The sequence below is a fragment of the Clarias gariepinus genome, chromosome 2 (assembly GCF_024256425.1).
Source record: "Clarias gariepinus isolate MV-2021 ecotype Netherlands chromosome 2, CGAR_prim_01v2, whole genome shotgun sequence".
Classification (NCBI taxonomy): domain Eukaryota; kingdom Metazoa; phylum Chordata; class Actinopteri; order Siluriformes; family Clariidae; genus Clarias; species Clarias gariepinus.
Window position 1 is genome coordinate 16,690,737 of NC_071101.1, and position 26,250 is coordinate 16,716,986.

Genomic DNA, 26,250 nt, shown 5'->3' on the forward strand with positions numbered 1-26,250 from the left:
GGGAACAGGGGAGGGTACAAGGATCCGGCAATAACGTGCTGGTGCCAGACACACCCAGAGGTCCTTTAGGGCCAACGTCAAGCGCCGACTTTGTGGCCCTTTAAGAATGTTGAACATTTCTTTATGTATCAGAACTGATGTCACATGCAGAGATGATTACCACCGACTTCAGTTGATCCTCAAAGAAGAAGGTAATAGTGTAGTTCTATTTGATCTTCTATTATTACTTTTAATTCCATATTGGGTGTGAAATTTAAATAAAAATATCATATTACATACAAGAAATAATTCCTGTGCATCCAGACTTTTGGGCCTATATATAACCATAACACTACCATCTTCTCTCAAACCATTTCTCTTTCCTTTCCTCTCTATAGATAATTATTTCACTTGACTCAGACTTTTGAAGGAGAAATTCCAGAGGTAAAAAAAAAAAAAAAAGTTTACTTTATTTTCAGGCTCCAGCAAGTAAGAATAAAGGAGAGAAAGAGAGGGAGGGACATAAGAAGGTAGTTTATATCGTTCAAAACCTTGGATAAAAGGGCGACTTTCACCTTTTCTTAGAGGAACTTCAGATTAATAGAGGTCAACAATGTGGATTTTTAGGAAAAACGTTTACATAGGCACCAGGTTATAAATTAAATGCACACGGACCCAGCATTAGGCATTTCTCTCTCTTCCTCCCTCTGTGAAATATTCTCCACCACTCAACAGGATACCTGGAAACCACAAGGGCACAAAGACGGCCAATCGGCCCGCATGGGAACTGGAAGCCTGGCCTGTGATTGGTCATGTGTGTAAGCTCATTAGTATATCAGCGTGTCCTTTACAGTGGCATCTGGTCACGACGCGGTCGGGCCAATTATGTGCCAGCGCTGTTCAACACAAACAACCAGGGAGAGAGAGATTAGATTACTGACAATAAGGGGATAGAGGAAAGGTACAAAGATTTGACTTGTAGACAATAATATGTAATAAGAAATTCATTAAAAAAAATATATATATATTTTTTATTATTAATGCATTCCTACAATGTTAAAATTCAATAATATATTCGACTAACATGCACATTTTATGTTCACAAACATTCATACACGCTCATTGTGAGGACCTTCCATTGCATATTTATTCATATGGCATGTACTAACACTATAACTAAACACAACCTTGATAACTAAAACAAAACATTGTTAATCCTACTGCCATTTTAATAGGCAAAAACAAAAACAGACCAGTTTTCCTCATGAGAACCAAATCAAATGTCCCCATAAATACACAACAGTCAGATCTTCCTGTGTCCTTGTGGCACATCCAGACACACACACACACACACACAGCTGTTGTGGTTATGTTGAATGAAGGAACTCACACAGACGCTTTCATCCTTTGCCTTCTCTTTAGTAAACGAGCTACAGTAATAGTTTCATTATGACTGTCCATTGAAGTCATTTCCTTTTTCTCTCCTCCTTCCTTTTGTTCTTTACTTCCTAGTTTCCCTCCTGTCATGTGCTGTTTTTACTACTTACCTGGTCGCCCCCCTGCTAGACCTCAAACACACACAATACTGTCTGTCAGCAGAAAACTCGTATTTAACTAATGCAACTTAAATCACTCTCAGATCATTAATCATGTCCTACAGTACTGAATATCAACAAGTCATGAGACCTCTCTCGCTCTGGGTATGCAAACCAGGACACGAGTAGAAGAAGACAATTTCTCATCATTGATTTGAAAGCCTGGTGACGGAGCACAATCTCATGTCCTCACAGTTCTTATACACCGCCGCAATCACAGCAAGGCAGGATTAATTAGCTGATTAGTTACATAAGGTGTGATGAAGCAGGAGAATGAGCTTCATCCTAGCCACGTCGCCTTTAGATTTCTAACACAGCAGCCTTCAGTTTGTACCAACCCTAAAACAGTACATGTGCACACACCGACTGTAGCTTTGCATATGTTTAGCACATGCTTCAATCAGCAGGAATTTACATTTAGGCATTTGGCAGACGCTCTTATCCAGAGCGACTTACATTTTTATCTCATTACACATCTGAGCAGTTGAGAGTTAAGGGCCTTGCTCAATTAAAATGAAATTAAATATAATGAGAATTAAAAATAAAAATTGTAATTAAATTATTAAATTTAATTGAAAATAACGATAATTAAAAATATTTTTTATTAAATTTAATAAAAAATTACGAGTTTTATTTGTAGTTTAATGATCAATGTACAGTATATCTGTTTTTTTTTTTTATAATTTAATTAAAATTAGTGAAACCTTGTATCCTAATCTCACTCGCTCATCATCTATACAGCTTTATCCTATATACAGGGTTGCCGGGGGGCCTGGAGCCTATCCCAGGAGACTTGGGGAACCCAAGGTGGTGTCAATCCATCGCAGGGTACACATTCACACCCTACAGGCAATTTGGGAACACCAATTAGCCTGATCTGCAGGTCTTTGGACTGCGGGAGGAAACCGGAGTACCCTGAGAAAACCCACCAAGCACAGGAAGAACATGCAAACTCCACACACACACAGAGACGAGAATCAAACCTGGGTGAGAGACAAACACGGACCCTTGAGGTGCAAGGTGATGGTGCTAAACACTAAGCCGACCTTAAGTAATTACTATTACATGTAAAGTGAAATATTTCAAGCTTTTTTTGTTTTAACTTCAAATATTACAGCTTACAGTTCATAAAAATATCTAAAGAAACAAATATTTGAATATTTCATTTCCTACTCTTCATACAGTATAAATACACTGTATCTTACAGTACATGTTACACACAATCATGGGGCAGACAGCTGACTTGACAGTTGCACGGATGATCATCAACACTCTCCATAAGGAGAATAAGACACACAAGGTCAATGTGTGTCTGAAAGGACGAGCTGTTCACAGAGTGCTGTATCAAACCGTATTCATGAAACATCTCCAGTCAGCACTACCACAAGGGACGGTGATATGGAAAATAAATCAGCATCTTTAAACAATTAGAATCAATTACAGATGAAGATTGTTGGAATTCTGAGGAGGGAGAAGAAGTCAGAACTTAAAAAGGTTTTACGTCAGCCCTAATCCTCTTCTGTGCAGTAATGAGGAACTCTATAAAACATTGTAGGATCAAAAAGCACTAGATTATGAAGAACTATTAGGTTCAAAAAGGTTGTTAACGCTTCAGCTGAAATACTCCTAAGATAAAACATTTTTGATAACTTGCTTTTTTTTACCTCTTCCAAACACACTTTCAGTGTCATTCAGTATGTAAATGAGGTACTTTTTGCAGAAAATGTCCTTATTAGGTTTATTATTATTATTTACTCTTACACTAGAAATGCTGGAGATCTGTACAAAAAATACTAAAAAGTGAATTTTTTATAATTAGTCCCTTTTAAAGAATAAATATAGAAATTTGCCCCAAAAGACTTTGATTGGACAAAATTTCTGATCCGAAAAACTAAAATATAATGAGCTCTGTAGCAGAAAGTAGCGGAACTGTAACTCCAGTGTCAGCCAAAATGTCCCATTACTGCTTTTTCAGGCACTGTTAATCACAAGAGGCTCAGCGATGGTGGTGTTTGAAAGATACTAGAGTTATTTTTAACTAATAATGTGGACATGTAATGGATAATGAATTTTGCAATTGGGTCATGTCGCAAGAGCAGATCTTGCAAACTCTCCAAGAAAGAATGCTCCATTAATCACAGCAGGATATGTCCTGGCAGAGCAAATTAACCGGTTAAATAAAGAAACAAATAATAATCAGGCACAAGAGTGCAGCCCGAGTGCCAAAGTCATCACAGCAGTGCTGATAAACAGCACAACAGCACGTTCATGTTCAAAACAACTCATACAGCAGCTAAGATATTAGTTTTAAAGCAGTGCTGTAAAAGTTAGAATCCAGAGAACTCACATCAGAACTTATTGATAAGAGCAAATGTAAATACTTATTCTTTCCTAATACTAAGGTATTTGATAATATGAAGGATTTCAAGGACGTATAATCATCTCATGCCATCGGCACTCGCGTTTAAGTAAGGTACTAACATTACACAGAGCCACACGCACCATCTCAAAAACACAAGCACCAAAATGAGATAGTACTAAAGTATTTTTTAATGGCAAAGATTTAACAGAATTGGAAGCATTGGTTTCTTTAAAGACAATACAATATACACACACAATACGAAGTGCATTTCTACTTACATTATTCTTAAAAATAAAACAATCAATAAAATTTTATATAGAAAGAAAAATCTGTCCATAAAATGGAAAAAAAAGACTACGTGTTGTATTTTTCTCAATCCAGTGATGTAATAATGCTGTCCAGCATCTACATAAATCAATCAGTTCCCATACTTGAACAGAAATGTTCAGTAAATGCCACGTGAGGCTCTGATTCATCCAGCAGTGACCTAAAGTTAGAACCGAGGTTTGGCTTCCAGAGAGCTCTGGAAAACTCTGCCCATCCAAATGAAGAAGAAGAAGAAAAAAAAAAGCTTTCACTTACTGTGTGTGCATTTATTTTGACATTAATATATAGTGAGCCATTTTTCAGTTATGGTGAGCTTACGAAAAAACTGCAAATTCAAAGCTTAAAAATAAATCTCTTGAAATCTGATCTGTGAGGTGTAAACGAACTTAAAACTACAGTTTCCCCACCTTTTCTTTTATTGCTCTATCATTTTCACATACATAAACAAGTAATTCTCTGGTACAAATGGCAGGCAAGTGAAATCCATGGTGAGCATGTGAGAATCAGTTCTATGGCTAAATCTTCCTCAATTAATTTGAAAAGTGCTTCTCACACAAGCTCCATGGTCTACTAAATAACACTCACACACATTCTACAGTCACCCATGCAGTAGGAAATACTTGTCTAGAAAAACTCCTTATCAGGATTAAACAGAAAGCTCATCTGCTCAGGATATAAGCATGGCGTCATACACTGATGCCTTGCAGTCAACAAGCATGTGTCCAGTGTCTCAAGACCAATGGAGATGATGCTACTGTACATTCAGGACAAAAATGTCTACTAAAAAACAAAAATAAGTGTATATTGTTCCAGCAAACAGTATAATTGTTGGTAAGTGTAAGAGCAGTGAGACAGCAAGAAACATTTCGCTAAAACGCTTGTCATTTCCAGCAAAAAAATATTGAACTTCGGTTATGTTTCTGAAAACTGAGAGAGATGTAACTAAAGTATTCTACTGATTCTCTTTTTGTCCTGATGGCTAATTTCCACACATGCAGCAGATGAACTGTTTGTTCATCTGGCGCAGACAAACTCAAAATCTGTCTTAAATCAATCTCATACAGGATAACAGGCGCAGAATTTTCTCGGCAGCGATCAAGTGTGCAGGAAATTCAAGACATATCGCTTAGACATACACAGAATAGAACTGAGAATGTTTACTACAGTTGATGCAGTTCATTAATTACACAGAGCAGTGTGTAAACACTCTGTATAGCGAGAAGCTAGAGCTTTCTAAAAGAAAAACAATCTTTCAGGGAAAAATAGTCTCACGATGAGGTACCAGACCTTTAATTTAACTAAGACACAACACTAACACACACACACACACACACACACACTCACACACTCTCTCTCTCTCTCATGCCTACCTGTGTTTGGTTTCTACTCCACTTAAGGCACACTCTTTTTGAACAATTTGCTGGTAAGTACAGTTCTAAGCTATTAGTTGGCACTTGTACTGATGTAATGGAACATTTTATTTAACACTCCGTATACAGTATGTTTTTGCATAGTAGCTACACTTGGCTCCAGGGAAAGGGAAAAAAAACTAACAAAAAATGAATTTCTGTGTATAGATACAAAGTACTGAGAAATAACTAAAAGTAGCAAGAAACTAAATATAAGTGCAGAAAGATGCATCATGTTATGTATGAACAGACCTTTGGGTTGATCCGATTTTTCCCTTCAAAAAGTACTGAAATACGTGAAAAATTGATGAAAAAACAGGGCAGTGGATAAGGGCAGTTGTGGTGGTAGCACACCCTAAGCTCCAGTCAGTGGTGGAGCTAATGAGCCACGCCTCTACAGTAAAATTGGCCAATTGTGAGCCATGAAGTCTTATACGGGCCTGTGGGTCAGAGAAAGACCTGCTGTCATGTTTGGCCTCCAAACTACGTCCAACCAACTGTCTCCTTAAGCAGGACAGGGCTGGTCACTACAGGAAGCTCCTAATGAGACCGTCGAGGGCCGTCGTCCAAGAGTTCCTCCAGCGAACCTGTGTCGTCTGCCGACTCCGCCTTCTTGCTGTCGTTGTCTGTTCGAGTCTTCTTGGCTGTGATGTTGGGCTTGGCTTCTTCCTGCAGCAGCTCTTTGGCGAGAATGTTTGTCACTGCATGGCCAGCTCCCCTCCGATTTCCTGGACAAAACAGAAAGATAAATAGAAATTGTAAATAATCAGTCAAACTTCTTGAAAGTTTAGATTTATAAGACCATCACTCTTAGCAAGACTGCATTTATAAAGTGCCTCAGAACGGATTTTGTCAATCTATTTAGTTGCATTTGTGTTGTAATGCACAAATGGTTATGATGGTTATAGGGTCATTCGGCTTTAAATAAGAAAAGGTCGACAGGCATTTACTAGATAAGCTGTTTAAAGACTATTAGAGATGGAAGAAAAAAATCAGATTCACTTATTTATTTAATGCATGTATCGTTACACCTGACACCCAATTAGCTAAAAAAAAAAAAAATCAATTTTAAGTTTATATACGTTTGCATTTCAACCAATAAAACATTGCAGTTCCTCTATAATTCTGCAGGTGGTGCGCTCTAAACTATTCATACAAAACAGCATCTTGTGTGAAAGGAGCAAATTATTCGCCAAGTTCGTTTATAAAATTGTTTATAAAATTATGATACTTACAGAATCGCAATAAAATTTAATCGTCTTCTACAGATTGTAATAATATTGTTTCGGGAAGTCCATGGTGATTTACATCCATACGAACTATGATGATTATAAACTCAACGATATGTACATGCAGTATGAACTAAATGCACGTTTGTATTTAGTAATTAGCTTATTGGCTAGTATATAAAAAAAAAAATCCAATTTCCTATTTTAGGTGTAAGGTCCTGAGATCACAGGCTCATTGGGATTAACTCTGATAAAATAGCTGTTGTATGATGTATATACCTTATAATATGAGTGAAAATATAATAGTAAAAATATTTTGTTGTACACTCTCTGTATGTTCTCTATATCATTCCTGACCTGCAAATAAAACTGCGAAACAGAATAGTTTGTATCTCCTTGTAGGTAAGTTGAATTGGCTGAATTGTAAACTTCATTAGTCATGTCATGCTTTACAATACTTACAGCAGTGTAACTAAAGTTATGAAAACGCTTAAAGTCAAACAGTGCTTGTTAGTTAGAACAGAATCTAGTTTAAACATGCCAAAGAACAGCAACTCATCAACATCACACTTGTGCTGAAAACTAGCAGGTACAATAACCACATGCAGATGCTGGGGGAAAAAAAAACACATTGAGACACAGAAACGTGTTTATACAGGTCACTAGAATGAATGGAAATATTGTAAAGATGAAATCCTAACAGTTTCTATTTTCTTTTTTTTGTGTAAGCGCTCTTTGAAAATCAACATGGCTGCAGGCAGGTCAGGAAACTACAAGTGCTGGATTCATTAATGACGACTGCCTCGAGTGTTACTTCCTTTCTACACATACTGCACTCTATCTTAAAGCCTTAATGCTCATACAGTGATTTAAACTTCGAAAACCATCTTAGTTGTGTTCATTCATGACTGTATTAGACTGGGTTTAGTTACTGCAAACATCATGTCCATGGAGAGCCCAGTTCAATATCACAATTGGCTGGTTTGAAATCACCTGGTCCTGTTTTTACTTCACAGAACAGGTCCTGCATGATGTTCACTACAGAATTCTGTTAATTACATGCAAGAGAGTCTCTCACACACAAACACACACAACCCTATGCAAAGTAAACCATGGATGAAAATCAATGGCTGGCTGGTGTACACATACGCACACACCCAAACTGCCACTGATATCACTAGGCCACATGGTTCACTAAGCAAATACCAGCTGTGATGAACACAGCGCTGTATGAAAATGGCATGCTCTCGACACACACACACAGGTACACACACGTTACCGAGCAGGTGTCCAATATGAGCTGGGACAAAGACAGCACTGAGTCTGTTGGGGAAGCAAAATAGCAGTTATGGGATATGCGAGTGATAAAAGAACATGAAAGACAAATAAGAAAAAGGAACAAAAAAAGAGGAAAAAAATTGGAAGAAACTTGAGAAAATCAGAGCTGAACATATGAGCAGGGTTAAGTGAAGTCATGGTGTTCTGTGTGAAAGGCGAACAAGACCATCTCAGAGTCCCAGAGGCACAACAGTCAATAATGTTCAATCATGTTCTAGACATTTCTAATCCGCATGCATTGTAAATATTTCCTCACTATTTTTCCTTCTTCTTTTTTTTTTTTTTTTTTTTTTTTTAGCTGTATGGTCCCCAAACAAAACGTGTTCCTAAACGCTATATTCATGAAGGCCATCACTATGACTAATCTATAGTTAACCATTTTCTATCCATTTTTTCTTTCTTTTGAACTTATTTAACTATAATGATTAAAAGTGATAAACTAATATACATGTTTTAGAAAGATTCAATAAATAAACACTAAACACTATTAAAGATTTTTAGATTGGACTTAAAGCAGGTTCATTTTACAGAAACCAATTGCTTCATATAAATTTTACATAACATGGGCACTGTTGACTTAGTGGTAGGTTTCTCGCCTGCTATGCAGAAGGCCAAGGTTCGATTCCTAGCAAATGACCAAACCCCCATGGCAATCCATTGCTGGACGGAGCCTAAAGACCAACAACAGAATAACAGCCCCCCTCTTAAACTACAAAAAGCTTAAGAGAAATAAATATTTATAGAATATAATATTTAATGATTTTGCTGCTCTTATAATTTTTTTTTTTTCAACACTAAACAAAACATCTGGTATATTTACTAGCAAATGACTGGTAATAAAATCTAGGTCCTTTGTCTACAATCTAAATTTTTACAGACCAAGACTCTAAACAGATGATAATGGATAAGAGCGACTAGAAAAGCAGGCAAAAAAATGTCTCTTTCACGGCATGCTTGATAAACTAACACACTCCTACGTAAGTATGAGCACAGTAACAGCAGTGACACAAGGAAATGACTTAGCACTGGAAATGGGAGATTAAGAACAGTTGCAATGTTTATTTAACTCTCAGTTGCCTCGGATTATTTGCCATTTCCACTTTTTCGAAAAAACAAAACAAAAAAATAAATAAAACAGGGGGAGTTAGATAAACTCAATTTCCACTACAATACACAGCAATGCTTGACTAAATTATTTTTTTTTAATTAATTAATTAATTTTTTATTTAAAAGGTACTGCTAAACAAAAAAAAGAGTGGAAGATATTGGTTTCTGATTTTTAAATAAATAAAAAAAAACAACATTTAAAAAACTCAGGTGGCCCATCAGGTTTGGCAACCACAGTCCAGATTCCCTCAGCCATATGAAATGGTGATACCCGTGTGCAGAACGTGCCGCTTTGCTGGGATGAGGGCTGATCTGCATGAGGGACAACTTTAAACCTCTGCTGTGTATATACGCCTCATAGACTTTGAAGGGTTCTGTAACTGTCTACTCTGATGCTCTATAAACATACTTGATATAACCAGTGTTCAAACTTTTAACCTTTTAACCAAGCGTGTCTACAAAACAAATAACACATACGCAGTATGTGTTTTTAGCAACAAAGACAATGACTCTGACTATTCTAAAACAACTCTGGCTATGAACTGATCCTGTCAAAACCTATATCCTCTTGTCCTTGTAGCAAACTGGAACGTAATAAAAAAAAACAAAAACAAATAAACAACAATAAAAAAAAACACCTTTATCCACTTACAGTTAACGTTGCTGTATATTTAATAAACCATTAACAAAAGCAAACTGTATATTATAAAGTGTAATCAAGTAAACCTTATGATTATGTAAGAATACAGTATAACCATGTAAAACTAATGGCAGTGAAAAAGTTTGAACCCTAAATCCAAAGACAATTTCATCAACGTCCTCAGAGATGTACACTGCCTGGCTAAAAAGTCAGCATTTCGAAGTGGAACTACTGGATAACGTGAGGCAAAGAAAGCAACTAAAGAGATTTAACTGGGTTAAAACCTATGCTCATCATGCACAGTGGCCACTGGAAGCAGTGTTATGAGCTGAGGTTGGTCAGTTGGTCAGGTCTAGGCTCAGAAAGTTAAGTGGCATTAAATAAAGTCAGCTGATGACCTGAATGTACTTGAAAAAAAAAAAGTGTGTTTTAGACACTGTAGACAATTATGATAATGCCAATTAATCTATTTTATTATTATTATCATTGTTATCATCACCTTCAGTTTAGAAAGGGAATCTTATAGATTTATAATGTAGAGCCTGACTAGAGTGTGTTTCTCATTAAAATAGTTACAAAAGGAAGCTAAGGATCAGTAACTTTTCAGTTTAGTATTAAGGTACCATTTCCTAAAAGCTTAGTTTTATAAAATGGTTAAAAATTTCCCCAAAGAAGGAGAATTTACATAAAATCACAGATGATTTTATACTCATACCTCATATACTGTAGTTTAGTTGAGAAGAAGTCTAAAGTGTACAAAGGTTGCACATTACTTCATAGTGTTCATTTCTTAATTTTCAAATTCTAAAATACACACTAAAAGACTTGAAGCCCTTCTATGCGCATGTGAGTCTATACTCACCACTTTTGCTTGGTAGAGTAGACGTGTTGGTGTGATGGCACGTGGGAGGAAAAGTATGAGGTTTTTAAATAGACATCATGGTGTAAGAAAAGCTTGTTGTGGAATCAGTGACGAGTTCAAACCAATATGAATATATCCATGTGTATTCAAGTAAACTTTATAACACTATATATATTTGGAGGGTATGAGGGTTTAATTAAAACCTTCTGTTTAGTTGTGTGGGGCGGTTAGCTCCCCCTAGAGGCAGCAGGGGAGATGTGTTAACTAAGCATAACAGAAACAGAGTTCTGGGCTGGATGCTTACTTTGCTTATAGCTAAACATGGCAACACAGGGTGTGTAAAGAATGAAGGGGGCAAGTGAGTGGTTGTGTCTGTTTGTGGGGGTGGCTTGTTGATGTGTTGAATTATACTGAGAGCTGAGTTTAAGCTCTACTGGAATTATACATCGCTTATAAAGCATGAGCAAGACAGGAAGAAAGAGTGAAATAGAGAGAGACATAATTAATGGAAATATTGGCTGCTGAAAGTGCTTTGTGTAGGGGCCATATTGGTCTTTGTTCTTTGAGTGTTAGCCTTTTACAGCAGAAGCGTGTGTGTGACTTCTTTGTGACGTGGTGTGTGTGTGTGCCCAGTCACTGGTGGTAGGATCATGTTGGGCTCTTTGTGTGGTAGGTCGTGACCTGGCAGATGTGTGTAGCCTATACGACAGAGACGAAAATAAGTGCAGGCAAGCCCACATAGGCAGAAGTGTAGCCTTTTATAAAAGTTGTGCTAGTTTGTAGACAAAACACACCCTTCTCCTGATTGGCGGCACCCACTCATTACTGAGGGATCGGCAAGTTGGTGACATTAGAAAAGAAAAAAAAGTCCCTTTTACTGTCTTCACTCTTACCTTTAACATTAGACAACAATCATAAGCATTACGAAATAAACTGAGGACAGAATGTTAGCTAATAATTAAGGTGCAATGAGATCACATTTCTTTGGAGTTCAAAGAGATTTTTTTTTCTATGATTAGCAGCAGTTCACTCCCTGGGACTATTGTTAGACAGACAATATAACTACAATAATCAGAGGCAATAAAAGAGTTTGGGCTATATGCTATAGCCACATAAAAGATCTTATATCTAATCAATGAAAGATGCACATTATTATTAAATTTAAAAAGAAACTGACAAAACTGACAGCTAAATGTATCTTTTTGATGTTTTTTTCTTTTTTAAACAGGATCAACTTTCCTATTTTTATAGATAAATCTGGAAATGTGCATGGCTATATAAAGGCCTGCGGTGTGTAGTTTCATCTCTTCTCTCTCACTCTGTGTGATGCCGACACCAATAGCCTTCACAGAGTGCTAACTGTACTATATTTCTCAAATAGAAATAAACCAAGACATTTATTGAAGCCTCTGATGGAGCTGTTTTACACAGCATGCCTAAAACTGCTTAGCGCTGCAGATATAGAACAAGTCTGAGGATAGCAGTGACCCTAAAAGGTAAAACTGGTCCACAGCCAGCACTATTAATGGTGGACAATTTCTATATATGGTATATACTGTGTAGGATCTTGACAGACTCAGGTTATACGATCATGACATGATCCATATGTCATACTGTTGTAGTGTAAGGAAATGCAGTTTTTATAAAATCTGCTTTTGTAACATTATTTTCAGAAAAAAAAAACTTCTTCTGTGGCTGGACTGGTCAGTGAAACAGCAAAACTGTGCTTTTTCTTTAAAGGAACAATGTTTCAGCAGCTCCAGTCCATGTAATACTGAAAATAAAAATGTAGCATTAAAATGGCAGCAGTGGGAATGGGGCATGTGCGGCTAGCACCTCCCCCTCCAACAAAATGTCTGTGGTGTTGGCCTGCGTTTAACCATTGTGTGTGTGTGTGAGAGAGAGAGAGAGAGAGAGAGAATGTGTAAGAGAGAGAGGAGCTGAGCAGCTGCTGAGAGTCTTCCTTTTGATTGGATTCTCCGTCACCACTCTGGGTCAGGAGTGGGAGGTTAAAGTTCATCAGACTCCCTTCGACATGCCTGCAGTCTCCCTCTATTCATTGAGTGTCTACTGAGTCAGCCACAAGTGGGAGTGTGTGTGTGTGTCTGAACAAATGTACTCCTGCATAGGTTGAACATGTGGTTTATAGACTCACTGTGGGTGAGGCTGGCATGTGGGAATCTGTGTACAGTATTTACACGGCCACTCGAGAAAAAAAAAAAAAACCTTGGACACACCAGGCCAAATACAGATTCCCCCCCCAAGTAAAATTGATTGTAACAAATGTAAAAAGTGAGGTCACTGAATTTGTAGGCATATTTCTATCTCGTTATCTTTATCTTTCCCAAACTAATAGTTTTCATTTAAAACAGGAAAAGCGATTAAACACTGGCATAGTCTTCTTTGTGGAGGAAATCCCAAAAGTGCAGAATTTATAATCAGGAAAATTTTGCGGTGTCGTAGATAGAAATGTCTGATTTAAAATATTTTTTGTGTTTAACACTTTTATTGTTTATGTCTTGATTATTATTAAAAAAATCTTCTATGAGCAAATGCGTCCAAAGTTTTGACTGCGGGAACAGACGTGTACATGTGTGTGTGATTGTGTGCTGTGTGTGTGTGTGTGAACGTGATGGAATGTAGGAGTTGCACACTGTGCTCGGTAAATGGGAGTCATGTTGAAGGGTGGAGTTTACTGGGAATGCCCGAAATCTCAAACTTCTGAGTGAGGTGGTGTTTGTTTTGGATTTATTTTGCATGTGGTGTTGGGGTCGTGTGTGTTTGTGTGTATGTGTGTGTTAAGTCAGTGACGCATGGTCAAGTGAGTCAGAGGAGTTTTAGTTACCAGGGTAACCGGAAGTGGTTCTGTCATCTCCTCACCAGGGCTAAAAATATGGATAACTATGAGTCACTTCAGTAACACACAAACACACACAAAGGATGTATGCTAGTGGAGAGAGAGAGAAAGAGAGAGAGAGAGAGAGAGTGTCTCATATAGGGGGGAAAAGCTGTATTTAAGCAACTACCTTTAGTCACACTTCCACACCTTCTTAAAAATAGCCACAATAGGCAATTACACACTTATAGTTCTTTTTCAGGGACAGCGTGTTTATTCCGGTGTCTAACCTCGAACAGTTCCTGCCACTTTCAGCGCAAAAGCGATGGTTCTCACCCAATGCAAAATGTGTTTGTCTCCAGCAAATTCGTGCTGGTTTGGATAATAGTATATTCACGCAAGTAAAATGTATGATCTCAGGGACTGGCAGCAAACTGAATTATAGCTACATAACCATCACTGTGCTGTTAATACACACTTTGGATGGTGAAAGAAGTTGCTGTAACCAAAGGCTAAAGTTTTTTTTTTTTACACTAGGGAATATGCAAGCTGGTTCTTAAAAAACTAAACGCAATCAGCAACAGCTTCTGCAAGGTCCGTCTTGGATGAAAAAAGAAAGAGATTAGAGGTCAAACCAGTTATAGCACAAAGGTTAGTGATATAGCAATAGTAACTGAGGAATTATAAAGATGTTATCAGTTATTTGGAAATACAGAGTGGATCAAATGCTATAAAGCAGTCGTGCTTATTTGTGTAGTCTCATAGCAGGTTGTCATTACACTGATGTAGTTAGCAAGCAATGGCAAGTACGTAATTAGACGTGTACCAAGAAAATTATAAAGAAATTGTCTAGGCTGTAAAGTTAAGGCTGTAGAAAGTATAACATTTGTAAATATTATTAAACAAAAACTACACAGCATAAGGTGAGCAATAATGGAAATTATGTATTTATTTTATTTTTGTTTATTGCCATGCAGTGTTTACACACTGTATACTTTGTGCCACATCATATACTCACTCGATTCTTTAATCAAAGTCTCATATTCTAAACAAATACTAAGAAGACTTAAAGTAGTCACCATAATATACTCGCAAGGAAACAACAATATTAAGCACGTAAACTAGAATCCTAACCATTTTCTGATTGATGTGCCAGTGCAGTTGTTTTGCGTCATTCTAGCGTGTACGTCACTGCGTGCTTTCCATTGTTTGTGTTTTAGCATCGTTGTTAAGCTAATCAGAAGCTCTGGAGGAGACACGCAGCTACAGCGCTGATCCTCCTGACTTTTGGTGAACAGCCTGGAATTCAGCGCAGTCATATAATAACACAACCCCTGCTCGATCCCCTTTTTTTTTTTTTTTTTTTTTTTTAAGAGACTGCGTTTTTCAGAAGATGGTGTAAAGGGAGCCCAGAAAGCAGCTGTGCCATGGAAAAAGGCAAAGTGGAGACAAGGAATTTGAGAAGGAGAAAACAGGGAGTGAGAAAGAGACACAGAGAGAGAGAGAGAGAGAGAGAGAGAGAGAGAGAGGGGGAGAGAGGGGTTTTTTTTCAACACGTGCCATGGTTACACATCTGGATTCTTTCAGTCAAAGATCCGGTTACAACTCGCGCACAAACGCACATATAAACAGTGAAATACGCGGCAATGCTCCTAACTCATTCCTAAGCTAGTGAAAGTCACGTTTCCAAAAAGACATGAAGGTTTAAAGCTTATTTGCAGCTAAAGGTGGACCTGTAAAATTAGTATAATGAATAATCAGGTACTTCTTAAACACCATCATGGTTGATCAAATGTTAATGTTTTTGCTTTAAAACCAAACTTGTAACAAAACTGCCGGACAGAAAATTCACAGAGAGAGGTTATTAACACCACTCTGCTTTAACTCAGAGCCCCGCAGACTTTTCACATCTGCAAGGAAGAAAAAAAATAATTACGGGCACTGATCTGAGCCTGTCTGCTTTCTACATCCTGTTTGAGACAGAGGTGAACAGTTAATGCTTTTACCATTAATGTCACTAGGAAGGAAAACGCCTGAGACAATATGATAGCTGATAACTTAATAAACTGAATTTAGAACAATGTGATTAATATTTTAATGATACTGTTTTTGGCACGGCACCACTCAATTATGTCCTATACAAGTTTCATTGCAATTTTTATAAGAAATTCGATGTATGTAATGTTAAAAATGGTCAGGAACCTGTGTGATGCATGAATGTAGGATGTTATATGCAGCGTCAAAAATATGATACTGTAATACAAGAACCTGACACACATCCTTCCACCTCACTCGACTAATCAATACTGCAAAGCTGCACTCTGCAAGTATAGAGAAGTGGGTTTTAAATTAATCACCTAACACCAAACATAAAGACAGAAATGTAATCTTCTAGTACAGATGATATCCTGTCATCCTAATATCGCTCAAGCGCTGATCTCTTTTTCCAGAGTTTAAACAGATCCTGAAGATACAGTTTCTGTGTGATTTAACAAACCATATTATTATTATTATTAAGGATCATACAAGTGTCAGATGATGTGGGCAATGTATACGTCAGTGCGGCGATAAGCTTCAGCTCAGGCCTGGTGGTGTATGTGTGTGTGTGGGTTTTACCCGCTTGCCGTGGTGCTCTCTTCCTCTTGAAAGCAGCTCCTGATTGCAGCGCCTCCAACAGGCCGTCCATAATTCCTGTCTCATCGCCATCTACCCAACACAAACAAAACATCCTTTTAATCACGGGCAGGCACACGGAAACACACACACACAATCCTCTATTAATTACTAACAGCACTCTTGCATTTACAGTGCCTTCACTCCTCATTAAGCTAAGCCTCAAGATCATGAACTGAATGTCAGCTGAGGGCAGGCTTATCACGGTTAAGACAAACACACACACATCTATATGGATACATAAACAGGATGTGAGTGTGTGGGCTTTCAGACAGGGTGATAACACATTACAGACTTAACACTTACAAATAAACAGAGACAAGACCAGCTTGCTACGTAAAGGCTTTAGGAATGAAAGAAAACACCACTTTGCATAGTTAAAAAAAAATAAATATATATATATTATTCTCTAAGGGACAGTTTTGTTTCTGCTCCAGAAAATCAACCTTTTTTTCTGTCCCGGCAGCTGTCAGGATGTCTTACCGGAGGAATCTCTATTCCACGTGGACCAAATAGAAAAACATTTCTGGAATTAAAATGATTCTTGAAAAAAAAAAAAACTACAAATTGTAAAAATGGTTGTAATAAGGAAGGGGGGGGGGATCACATACTACCGTATAACAACTGTACTAAAAAATAAGGATGAATAATTAAGAAACTGAAGCAGGACTTATAATTACATTAACCCCAGTGTGTACTGACCCACTTCAGCGTATAAATATACACACAAGTAGAGTTATAAGCAAGAGTTAAGAGTATGTCAGAACAGAAGTCAGAACAGATATGTGTGTGTGTGTGTGTGTGTGTGTGTGTGTGTGTGCACGCGCAGTGGGTAAAATTAGCCCGGGTGTTACTGCTGCTTTAACCAGATGGTTTTGATTATTTTCTCTTTGAACACAATAAGGTTAGGGTTTCATGTCTCTTACTTTATCTCTCTCCCCCTTACACACACGCAGACAAGCATAATAAAACATGATAAAGTAAGACTGATGCCTTTCTGCCCCAGACCCCCTGCATGCTTTATCCTGCCACAAACATGCAAAACACACATGCGCACACACACAATAATCCTAGTAAAGCTGATGCCAGATGGCTTCATGTCTGAGCTGTCACACCACGCAAAGAGGATTCGTTCACTCACACAAAGAGACTCGGACTCACACTAGACACTCATACACCCACACCCATAAAACAAAATGCTCGGCACAGTCCAAATACGCCACCAAGAGGACTGTTATAAAAACTGCAAGAGACCTTAATGTACAACTATTCATAGTACCATAATGACTATCTGTTATCTATTCAAAACATGATGTATAACATTATTAATTAATGCATTAAATAAACAAACCTGCACTGATAACTATAAAAAAAATCCATTAAAAAAAATTGTGGTTTATGAATTAGTTTAGTAAATGACTAACTATTTTGTTATGATAATGCATTAATAAGACTAATAACACTACTATTGTATCCACGGCACAGTAGATTTGTTTGTAATGCACTAGAAACACAATGTATATGGGAAAGTGTGTGGATAAATGAGAACTAAGTAGGTCAGGCCAGTCATCTCCTCCACGCATGTGACCTTCCCACACATCCCCCGCCAACACACATCCGCATCCTCACACCCTCACGTGGGCACATGCAGAACACGTCCTATCCTTCACACAGCCCTGACACCTATCGGTTAGGCTGTGAAATAGCCGGAACTGAGTGTGGAAAGAAAGCAGTAGGGGACATACAGTCTGTCTTGTGAATCAGTTGGACTGGTCTGAGGAAACAGTCTGGAACGGAGCTTAATTCATTTCCAAAAAGAAAACATTTGTTTATGCTAAGTAGGGCTGTATAATTTGATTTAAAAATATTTAAATGCACCATTTGAATGGCACAAATAGGTGTTTGCCAATATTTATTTTAGCAGTTCAGGTTATTTGGGGAGAATAATCAGTTACTTAAAGTTTTAAAAACTCTACAGAAATTACTGACTAGACATTTACATTTACAATCATGCTGATCTCGAGGGAAAAATGCAAAATTTATCGTTTAAAAAACAAAACACGCTAGATTACCGGTATAATAATAATTCTCATTTATCAGAAAAGCATCAGGGTCGCAGTCCACCGTTTAGTGATGCCTGGTTACAGACTAAATCTGAAAACAGCAAGCTGCATACACATCCAGTGCTGACTCTAGCGCCCTAGGTGTAACTGATAAACCGTTTAACACCGCAGGTCATTACTGCAGTGGGTTTATATGTCTGGAAATTACATGGACATTCCAAACATCCACTGACCCTGAGAGGGCACTGAACCCTGTGTGAGAGTGAGAGAGAGAGCGAGAGGAAACAAGAAAGCAAGAGCGAGAGAGTCTCGGACACTGAGGCCCTTTGTTCAGATGCTGCTTTTTTTCCCTCACCGTATGTGTGATGTGTGTTAAACAGAGTTCTCACACTGTCAGATGCAGAATTCACGAAAGTACTTTACAGTAACATCTAGTGGTTATTTTTCAATAGAAGTTGCCGGGACAGTAGGTCTGGATATGATACAAACCACAGAGTTATACTGTATGAATGTACTTATAAATCATCAGAGAGATAATTAATCGTTTTTCTCACTTCTCATAGACGCTTAGCAGAAATTGACAAAATCTTTAGTGTCTATAGAAAAAAGATCTACAGGACGAGAGACAATTCACTTCCTCTGTAACAAGCTGTTTTGTAATATTAATGTCAAAAAATGACTCTTTGTACCTCTCTTTGTTAGAATGTAAGCTATGACAGGAACTAACTTGGCCTTGGCCTAATATTGTTCAGAAAAACTAATTGAGAGCTACTGAATAACTGTAATGCGTCCTGAACTGTTTGTAAGTAAAAAGAGTGAAATACTGATTTAGGAATGTTGCCATCACAAAGCACTTAAACAGCAACAAAATAGAGAGAGGGAGAAACTGAACTCAAACTAGGTCACTGAGGAAAAAAACTAAAAGAAAGAACAAAAGAAAAATGTGGGTATATATAAGGGACTGACTTTTAATCGGGGTTAAAAAAGTTATTTATAAGTAAAAAGTTTCTTATACAGTATATGTTTTAGTGAGCATCTTTTCGCTCCCTTTCCTCTATTCCTATTTCCAACTGTTCTATGATTCATGCAGATCACACTCACAATATAGAGCAGAAATATTTCAAACTCCACAGGGATCTTAGGTGTTTTTTTTGTCTTTAACTCTTAACATACAACCCTTTATTTTTTTCCCTTCTTCCACCTTCTTCACACACACACTTGGGTTGAGGAACGTCTTTTGTGTGGTACGACTGCCCTCAGTGGCTGATAAGCAAAATTGCAAAGGTCTAGCGTCACACACACACACACACTCACACACACACACACACACAAAGCTGTACCGTCATTGATGTTGAGTGTGTGTCCGGCGTTTATTTTCTTCTGTCTCTCCTCTTTCTCTTTTTCGGCTTTCTCTTTCGCGAGTTTGGCCCTGCGCATCTTTTCCTCTGCTTCCTTACGTTTCTGATTCTCCATCACGGCTTGCTGTAAGACACAAACACACATACACACACATTATGCAACTGTAAAAGAGACATACGTCACGTGATGAGAAGTTTGGTATTTATCAGCTTAGTTTTAATGGTGTCTTGTTATTTGTTTACTTGAGTAAATGTGGGGGTTGATCTGTGTGTGCGTTAGTTGTAGTGCGTTTAAAGACTTAGAGACATAAACATAAGCGAGTAAACACTGCCTAATGACAAACAAACAAAAAAAAAAACGCTGTGTCTCCACAGACGTCTGTGTTTAATGCACTAAAACAAACATTGGAGCCATAATGACCTAACCACCTGCTACTTGCTCTCAAACACACACAGCAGCTGATATACAGGTGTGCTGACTTATAAATACACCTTCAGCTGTGTGTTTGCTTGCCATCTCTAACAAAAGAAAAAGCTCAATGCACACAGCATTTTCACTCCTGATGTTTTTAAGTGACCCCAAGTGTAAATTCACATCCTCATCCACACAAACCCTGCATCCACACCATTAACCATGACTTATATCTCGCATAATCATAACTCAGGATTACGTTATGGCCCCAGAGTCCAACCATGACCCTCTGACCTTACCTGGAACATGTTCTTGAAGTTAAAGAGGTCTCCAAAAAGCTCCTCAGGGCTTATCTTCTTAGGGTCAAAGACAAAGTACTTGCCCAGGTCTTCATACTGCTTCTCCATGTTGCCGTGCATCAGCTGGAGCTTCTCAAACTGCTCTCGCGCAGATGCCACAAAGATGTACTCGGATCAGTTAAAGATAATCAACAGAGTAAACCCGTCCAGGGCTCAGTTACAAATACTGCAGAAAGAGACACTACAGCTGTTGCATGTACAAGCCTGGCCCCCCAAAAAAAGATAGAGTTAAAGATAAAGTCGAATTATTGGCCTGTATCAAGGAAAACAAAAATGACCTGAATGACTGGGATAGCACATGTATAGAATTTTTCACACTCGAATCAGCCACCACAATGCACACTGCAATCATGGCTAAAGGTGGATGAACGCAATATTAGCATGTGCGACTTGTTTTTTTTTTCGCCAGGCAGTGCATGTCTGATTAACTTGTGCTAAAAGTGACTTTTATTTTTCTTTTCTTTTCCACTTGGTCATGAATCTCATGTATTATGTGTAATACACTGTTCTCATGTGTTAAAGTATAACAATTGGACAAAATTCATAACTAAAACAGTTATTAAAACTTAAAAAAAACAAACAGCAAAAAAAGTCTCTAGGGCCATGAAGTCATACCACTTTATACTATTACAAAGCCTTTTTTTAAAAAGCCTTTACAAAAAACATTTGTTGTCACGTGAAGGATATGGTCATCTTCTCGACAAACTTATCCTTTTCATTTTGGGGAGGAGGGAACGTCTCAATGTCCTTCTCCAGATTCTTGATCTGCTTCCCCATCTGATCCAGATTTTTCTGCAGTGTCTCAGCCGAGACTGTGAGAAAAGGAGAGATCTCTTATTTATTTATTTTTTTTACATAAATACATACATATTTCTTACTCATCCTAGTTTGTTCTTGCCTCTAGACACTAATGTGAGCAATTGCTGAAATTAAAAATTAAATGAATTAAAATGTAAATCTCCATCCACTGCACGTGTAGCAGAAGTGAGATTACTACTAAACAGAACTGACATGAACTGAAAAAAAAACATATATTTAATACTCTCTTATAATGAAGGACTAGAGGCAGTTAATGAGGTAATTATTAAATGTAAAACATACTTTTTGAATGCATTACATAAGTTAAAATAGATTTTTGTGTAAACTTGTGACCAAGCTTTAAGTGTGTATAAGTAATTCTTCGAGAGATAGCATTACTTTTGATAAGGTTGATTATGAATACCACAAAATCTTTAACATTGCTACTATCTACTTTATAGGTACAGCTTTGTAAAGACAAGTTCTCATGTCTGTCTCAGTTTGAGAAAGACAATGTGTTATACTTATTTAAAGTCTTTTCTTAACTTTTCCGATAATCTCCAAAAAGTGAACTGAGATTTACATTACAAACAAGTAAGTTTAAGGTCCTTCTCTTATTACAGAGAAATGTTTTAAATAACTATTTGCTGGAAACCATGCTACCATGCTGTACAGTAAATTCATTGCTTTAGTAATTAGGCCAAAACCAAAAAATCTATCTGAATGTAAGTAAAGGCAAAGAAATGTATTATTGAGCTGGGCGGTATGTAGTAACAGAGGAAGGCACCTCTGCTAGCTTTCTCCAGGTGAATAAGGTCCTCAGGGAAGTGCATGACATCAGGATAACTCTCCTGACACATGTCTGCTAGGAAATGCAACAGGGTCTGCTTCTGATCTGCGGACTTGGTGTCTCTGAGCTACATGTGAAAAAGAAAAAAAAAAGACAGATTTGATAAATACAGCAAAAACACTGTGTATGTATGTGTGTATGTGTGTATGTATGTATGTATGTATGTATGAGCTGAGGTCTGGTTTGTGCAGGACCTTGCACAGATAGCTGATGCCGAAGCCGAAAGCCTTGGCATTGCGCGAGCCAGCGTTCATGTAGTTGCCAACGACCAGGATAAGCTGAAGGAGCTTGGCAAAGTTATCGCTCTTGGTCATCTCCTCGCACGCTGCCGTCACGGCCACAATATCTGGCTTCACGTTGTTTATCTGCTCCTCGAACTGCAGGCGGAACAAGATGGCACTGAGACGCGGCTTCAGCCGTTTCACTGAACTTATCTACAGAGTGAGAGAAAGAAAAAAGAAAAAAAAAAAGAAAATCAGTGAGGCGACAGTTAGCCATTAGTCACAGATTCACATGTTTGCTTCATATTGCGAATAAAAATACACACCTAAATGCAAATGTGGGGGAAAAACAAAACAAAACAAAAAAAAGCTTTCCTTAGCTACTACACTGAAATACGTAAATAAACAGATGGCCTGTAACTGTTAATATGGATTAATATTTAAACCCCGCCTGAGTACGGTTATCTTGCACAATTACCCAGTGACATCACACTAACTTCCCCAACTTTTATTATGTACGCTGGATCATTTAAAAAAATTAAATACATGTAGTGCACAACACAGCAAGTACCAGGCAGTCACGGTACTGTATTTTCTATTAACCTGAACACAACAGATGTAACACGAGGGGCAAAACTTGAATCACAAAGCAATCAAAGTTTTGCATTAATCTTGTGTACTGTGTCCATTATACATATTTACACATTATTGTAATTAAGTGCTGTAATTAGCATTGGTCGCGTGTGTGTATGAGTATAAATGAGGGACGGTTTTTGGGGAACCGTTTTAATCAATCAATCAGCCATAGTTATTTCTTGGCTGATTAATCTTTAATTATAACCTCATTAAAATCATTATGTTTGAATTATTGCACCTTTATTACATTACTCTGTGTTGTTTGTGCCACAGCACTGTTGTACTTATTACTTTATATTTTATATCATTAGTTTCGCCAGCTCTTGTGATTAGTATACGTCACCTGTGGAATCTCTTTATACTGTAAATTGTAAAGTTTTAAAAGTAACCATATTACACTGTTGCTTGGTATTAAACTTCTATTCTATACTTCTGTGTTTATTCACACACGTGTGTGCGCACGTGTAAGTGTGCGAATACAAACCACGACTCCGAACTGTTCAGATTCTGCGAGATCGTCATATTCATCCTTCATCTCTGATAGCACGTTCAGCTGCTCCTCCTCAGGCAATAACTTCAGCAAACTCTAAAACACACAGACAGGTACAAAATAAGTCAAATCAGATGCAAATGAGACCCCAGTGCGCATGCAAACTAGTGGCAAAGTCACAAACAGCCGTGTGCACACACCTGCACCATGTTCTCTGTAAGCGCCTTCTCGTTCACCTCCAGAATTACATTCTTCATCTCCTCGTACGGCAATCTGTTCGAGCCCAGGAAAATAGCTGCACACAGCCATATGTACACGGGGAAAAAGAAATGACTCAAGAACAATCAATCTTTTCCAGCATGTAATATTAGTTTGAGACGACTGAATAAAGTTGTAAAATTAAAACATGTGCGTTACAGACTTTTGTGCTGATCAGTTTGATTTACGAGCCTGTACTCACAAAGGTTCTGGGACGATTTTCCATCGAGAACTTTTAGCTCTTTCACTTTCTTCTTTTGAGCGGTTTTATCCTCTCCTCCATCCTGATCTTTCTTTGCTAAAAAGAATTGAGACAAACAGTAGAAAGATTAGTGTACATGTCTGCAGTATATGTGTACTTCACTTCAGTCAGATAAAGCAAACAAGAATAGAATAGAGCAAAAAAGGATAAACAAGATGAACGATAGACAGATGAACTACAAGAGCTGAAATACGGATGACCAGAGACTGAAGATGAATCTCTCTTTCTCGCTCACACACACACACACACAATTGCAGAACAAAAACTATATAAATGTGCAACAATGAAGAGTAAGAAAGTATAACAATCCTGAATATTTTTCTTCATTTTATTGTGTACTGAACTGTATATGGTTGAAATGACAATAAAAGGCGACTTGACATTTGACAAAAATTCTACAGATGCTTTCGTCTGTTCCACACGACTATCATGTAATGCCAGGTTATGATCAGTGTAGCACACTTGCCCCAGACCTGGTATCAGTTGTTGGTATGTTTTACGAGTAAGTGAGCACGATATCAGGTCGTTATCACTATAACATCACTGCTTGTTTTTGCTTTTAAAAAACAAAAAAACAGTAGGCCTTAATCAAAGAGGAAAGGTTACAGTACGTTCCTCGTGCCACGCTGTGACTAGACATCCACAGGCTTAGAGAGAGAGAGAGAGAACCTTCCAGCCTTCATGCAGAGTCACTGTGACTCTGCGCTGGGGGAAAGACAGAGGAAACGGACACAAAGGCCCCCCAGCAAGTCAAAACAATCCCGGAGTCCACACAAACCACATCTCAGTTCATCTTGTGTGTGCGTAGTCGTGATAATTTAAGGTTTGCTGTACTCCGATGGCGACACAGATACACTCTTTAATCTGAACTCCTCGTATCATATTTCTACTGTAATAAACAAACCCGGCAGCACAGCAGCCACATGGCCTCTGCTCACTGCTGCAATCTTTACAGACCCTTTGTACTGCAGTTCTTTCTTGCCATCTGCTTGTCTTTTCTTTCACCAATCCACCCCTTTCTCATTTGCAGAAACTCTGTCTGTGTTTCATGTTTTTCACTCATTTCCCTTTTATTTATTTTATTTTTTTTTAGCCCTCTCGCTCACTCCATCCAAGCCTGGCTGCCCTGCTCCACTTTCCCCTGTTTCCCACTAAATATTAGATTACAGCGACATATGGAATCACTAAACCAGGCTTTTGCGTTACACTACACACAAAAGTCGAACCCGCTCCATCTCTGCCAAACATCCAACGCCATCACACACTTTCACTAACACACTAGAGCTTACAGACGAGTTCTGACACACACTAAGTCTCATTCTAATCAACCATTACTATCTGTCCTCACTCGCTCTGTCCATCTCTGTCCTTAATGAGAGCGCTGCGGCGTTTAACTCGCTCAACTGAGAGCCTTTGCTTTTCTTGGCACTCACTTCCGCCCTTACGCAGGCCTCTCTCTCTCTCTCTCTCTCTCTCTCTCCTTCTCTCTCACCCCTGGCCTGCTCTTTTTCTTTTACTAACTTTTTCCCCCGACTGTTTTTTTTTCCTCTTTCTTTCATTCTTTGATGTTATTTAGCTGACTGTAGGAGGTCAGCAGAGCTCCAGCTCCGGCATTGCGCCGCCCCCACAAGCCGCGCCGCTCTTCTTTACCCACAATCCCACTAAAGTGCAGCAGAGGTGTTACTAGAACACGGGCACGTGGGTGTGGAGGCGAGAGATCAGGTCACTTGGTAAAATGTTTAAATCAAAGTACGCTTTTATGTGCCTGGCCTTCATTATCACCTTCTGCAAATGCCATGTGAGATTTAAATGCGGGGGAAAAAAAATGTTTGAACACTCTAACATTGCTAATGAAATATTTTCATAGAATCAGTAACCACTAAACCAACTTTTTTTTTCTGGTCAACTCGTGTATTAAAGAAGTTTAAGCGGCACAATCTTTTTTTATTTTAACTGCAGAAAAGAAGAGTGACGGAAAGCTACAGCACATTGACTTGTCACTTCATTCGATACAAAATAACTTTTCTTCAGTACAATTTATCATTAGGAAAAAAAATCTTTAAATATTCAAAATTAAATATGAATGTATTTCTAAGCAAAACGTTATAAAAAGCAGCTCCTTTAGGAACTAAATATCATTACATTTTTTTTTATTACATGCAGTTTGTGGTTAATCCGTACCATAG

General features: G+C 38.0%; 1 protein-coding gene across 1 annotated transcript; it reads right to left on the bottom strand.

Annotated features, from left to right (window-relative positions):
* Positions 1-4,106: 4,106 nt before the first annotated feature.
* On the bottom strand, positions 4,107-25,862 carry LOC128540200 (protein diaphanous homolog 1). The gene is made up of 12 exons (XM_053510708.1): positions 25,847-25,862; positions 25,646-25,747; positions 24,005-24,100; positions 23,745-23,839; positions 23,539-23,640; positions 22,392-22,631; positions 22,135-22,264; positions 21,235-21,361; positions 20,490-20,652; positions 19,761-19,902; positions 16,301-16,390; positions 4,107-6,400 (listed from the first exon to the last, which is right to left on the bottom strand). Exons 1-12 carry the CDS (start codon positions 25,860-25,862, stop codon positions 6,213-6,215), a joined length of 1,491 nt encoding a protein of 496 aa, XP_053366683.1. The 3' UTR covers positions 4,107-6,212.
* Positions 25,863-26,250: the final 388 nt, after the last annotated feature.

What these genes read in the sequence shown, in the direction of transcription:
- LOC128540200 (XM_053510708.1), bottom strand. An exon ending in AAAATCGTCCCAGAACCTTT is followed by an intron (nt 23,840 to 24,004) that starts GTGAGTACAGGC and finishes GGCTGTGTGCAG; the next exon opens with CTATTTTCCTGGGCTCGAAC. An exon ending in CTGAACAGTTCGGAGTCGTG is followed by an intron (nt 22,632 to 23,538) that starts GTTTGTATTCGC and finishes CTCACTCTGTAG; the next exon opens with ATAAGTTCAGTGAAACGGCT.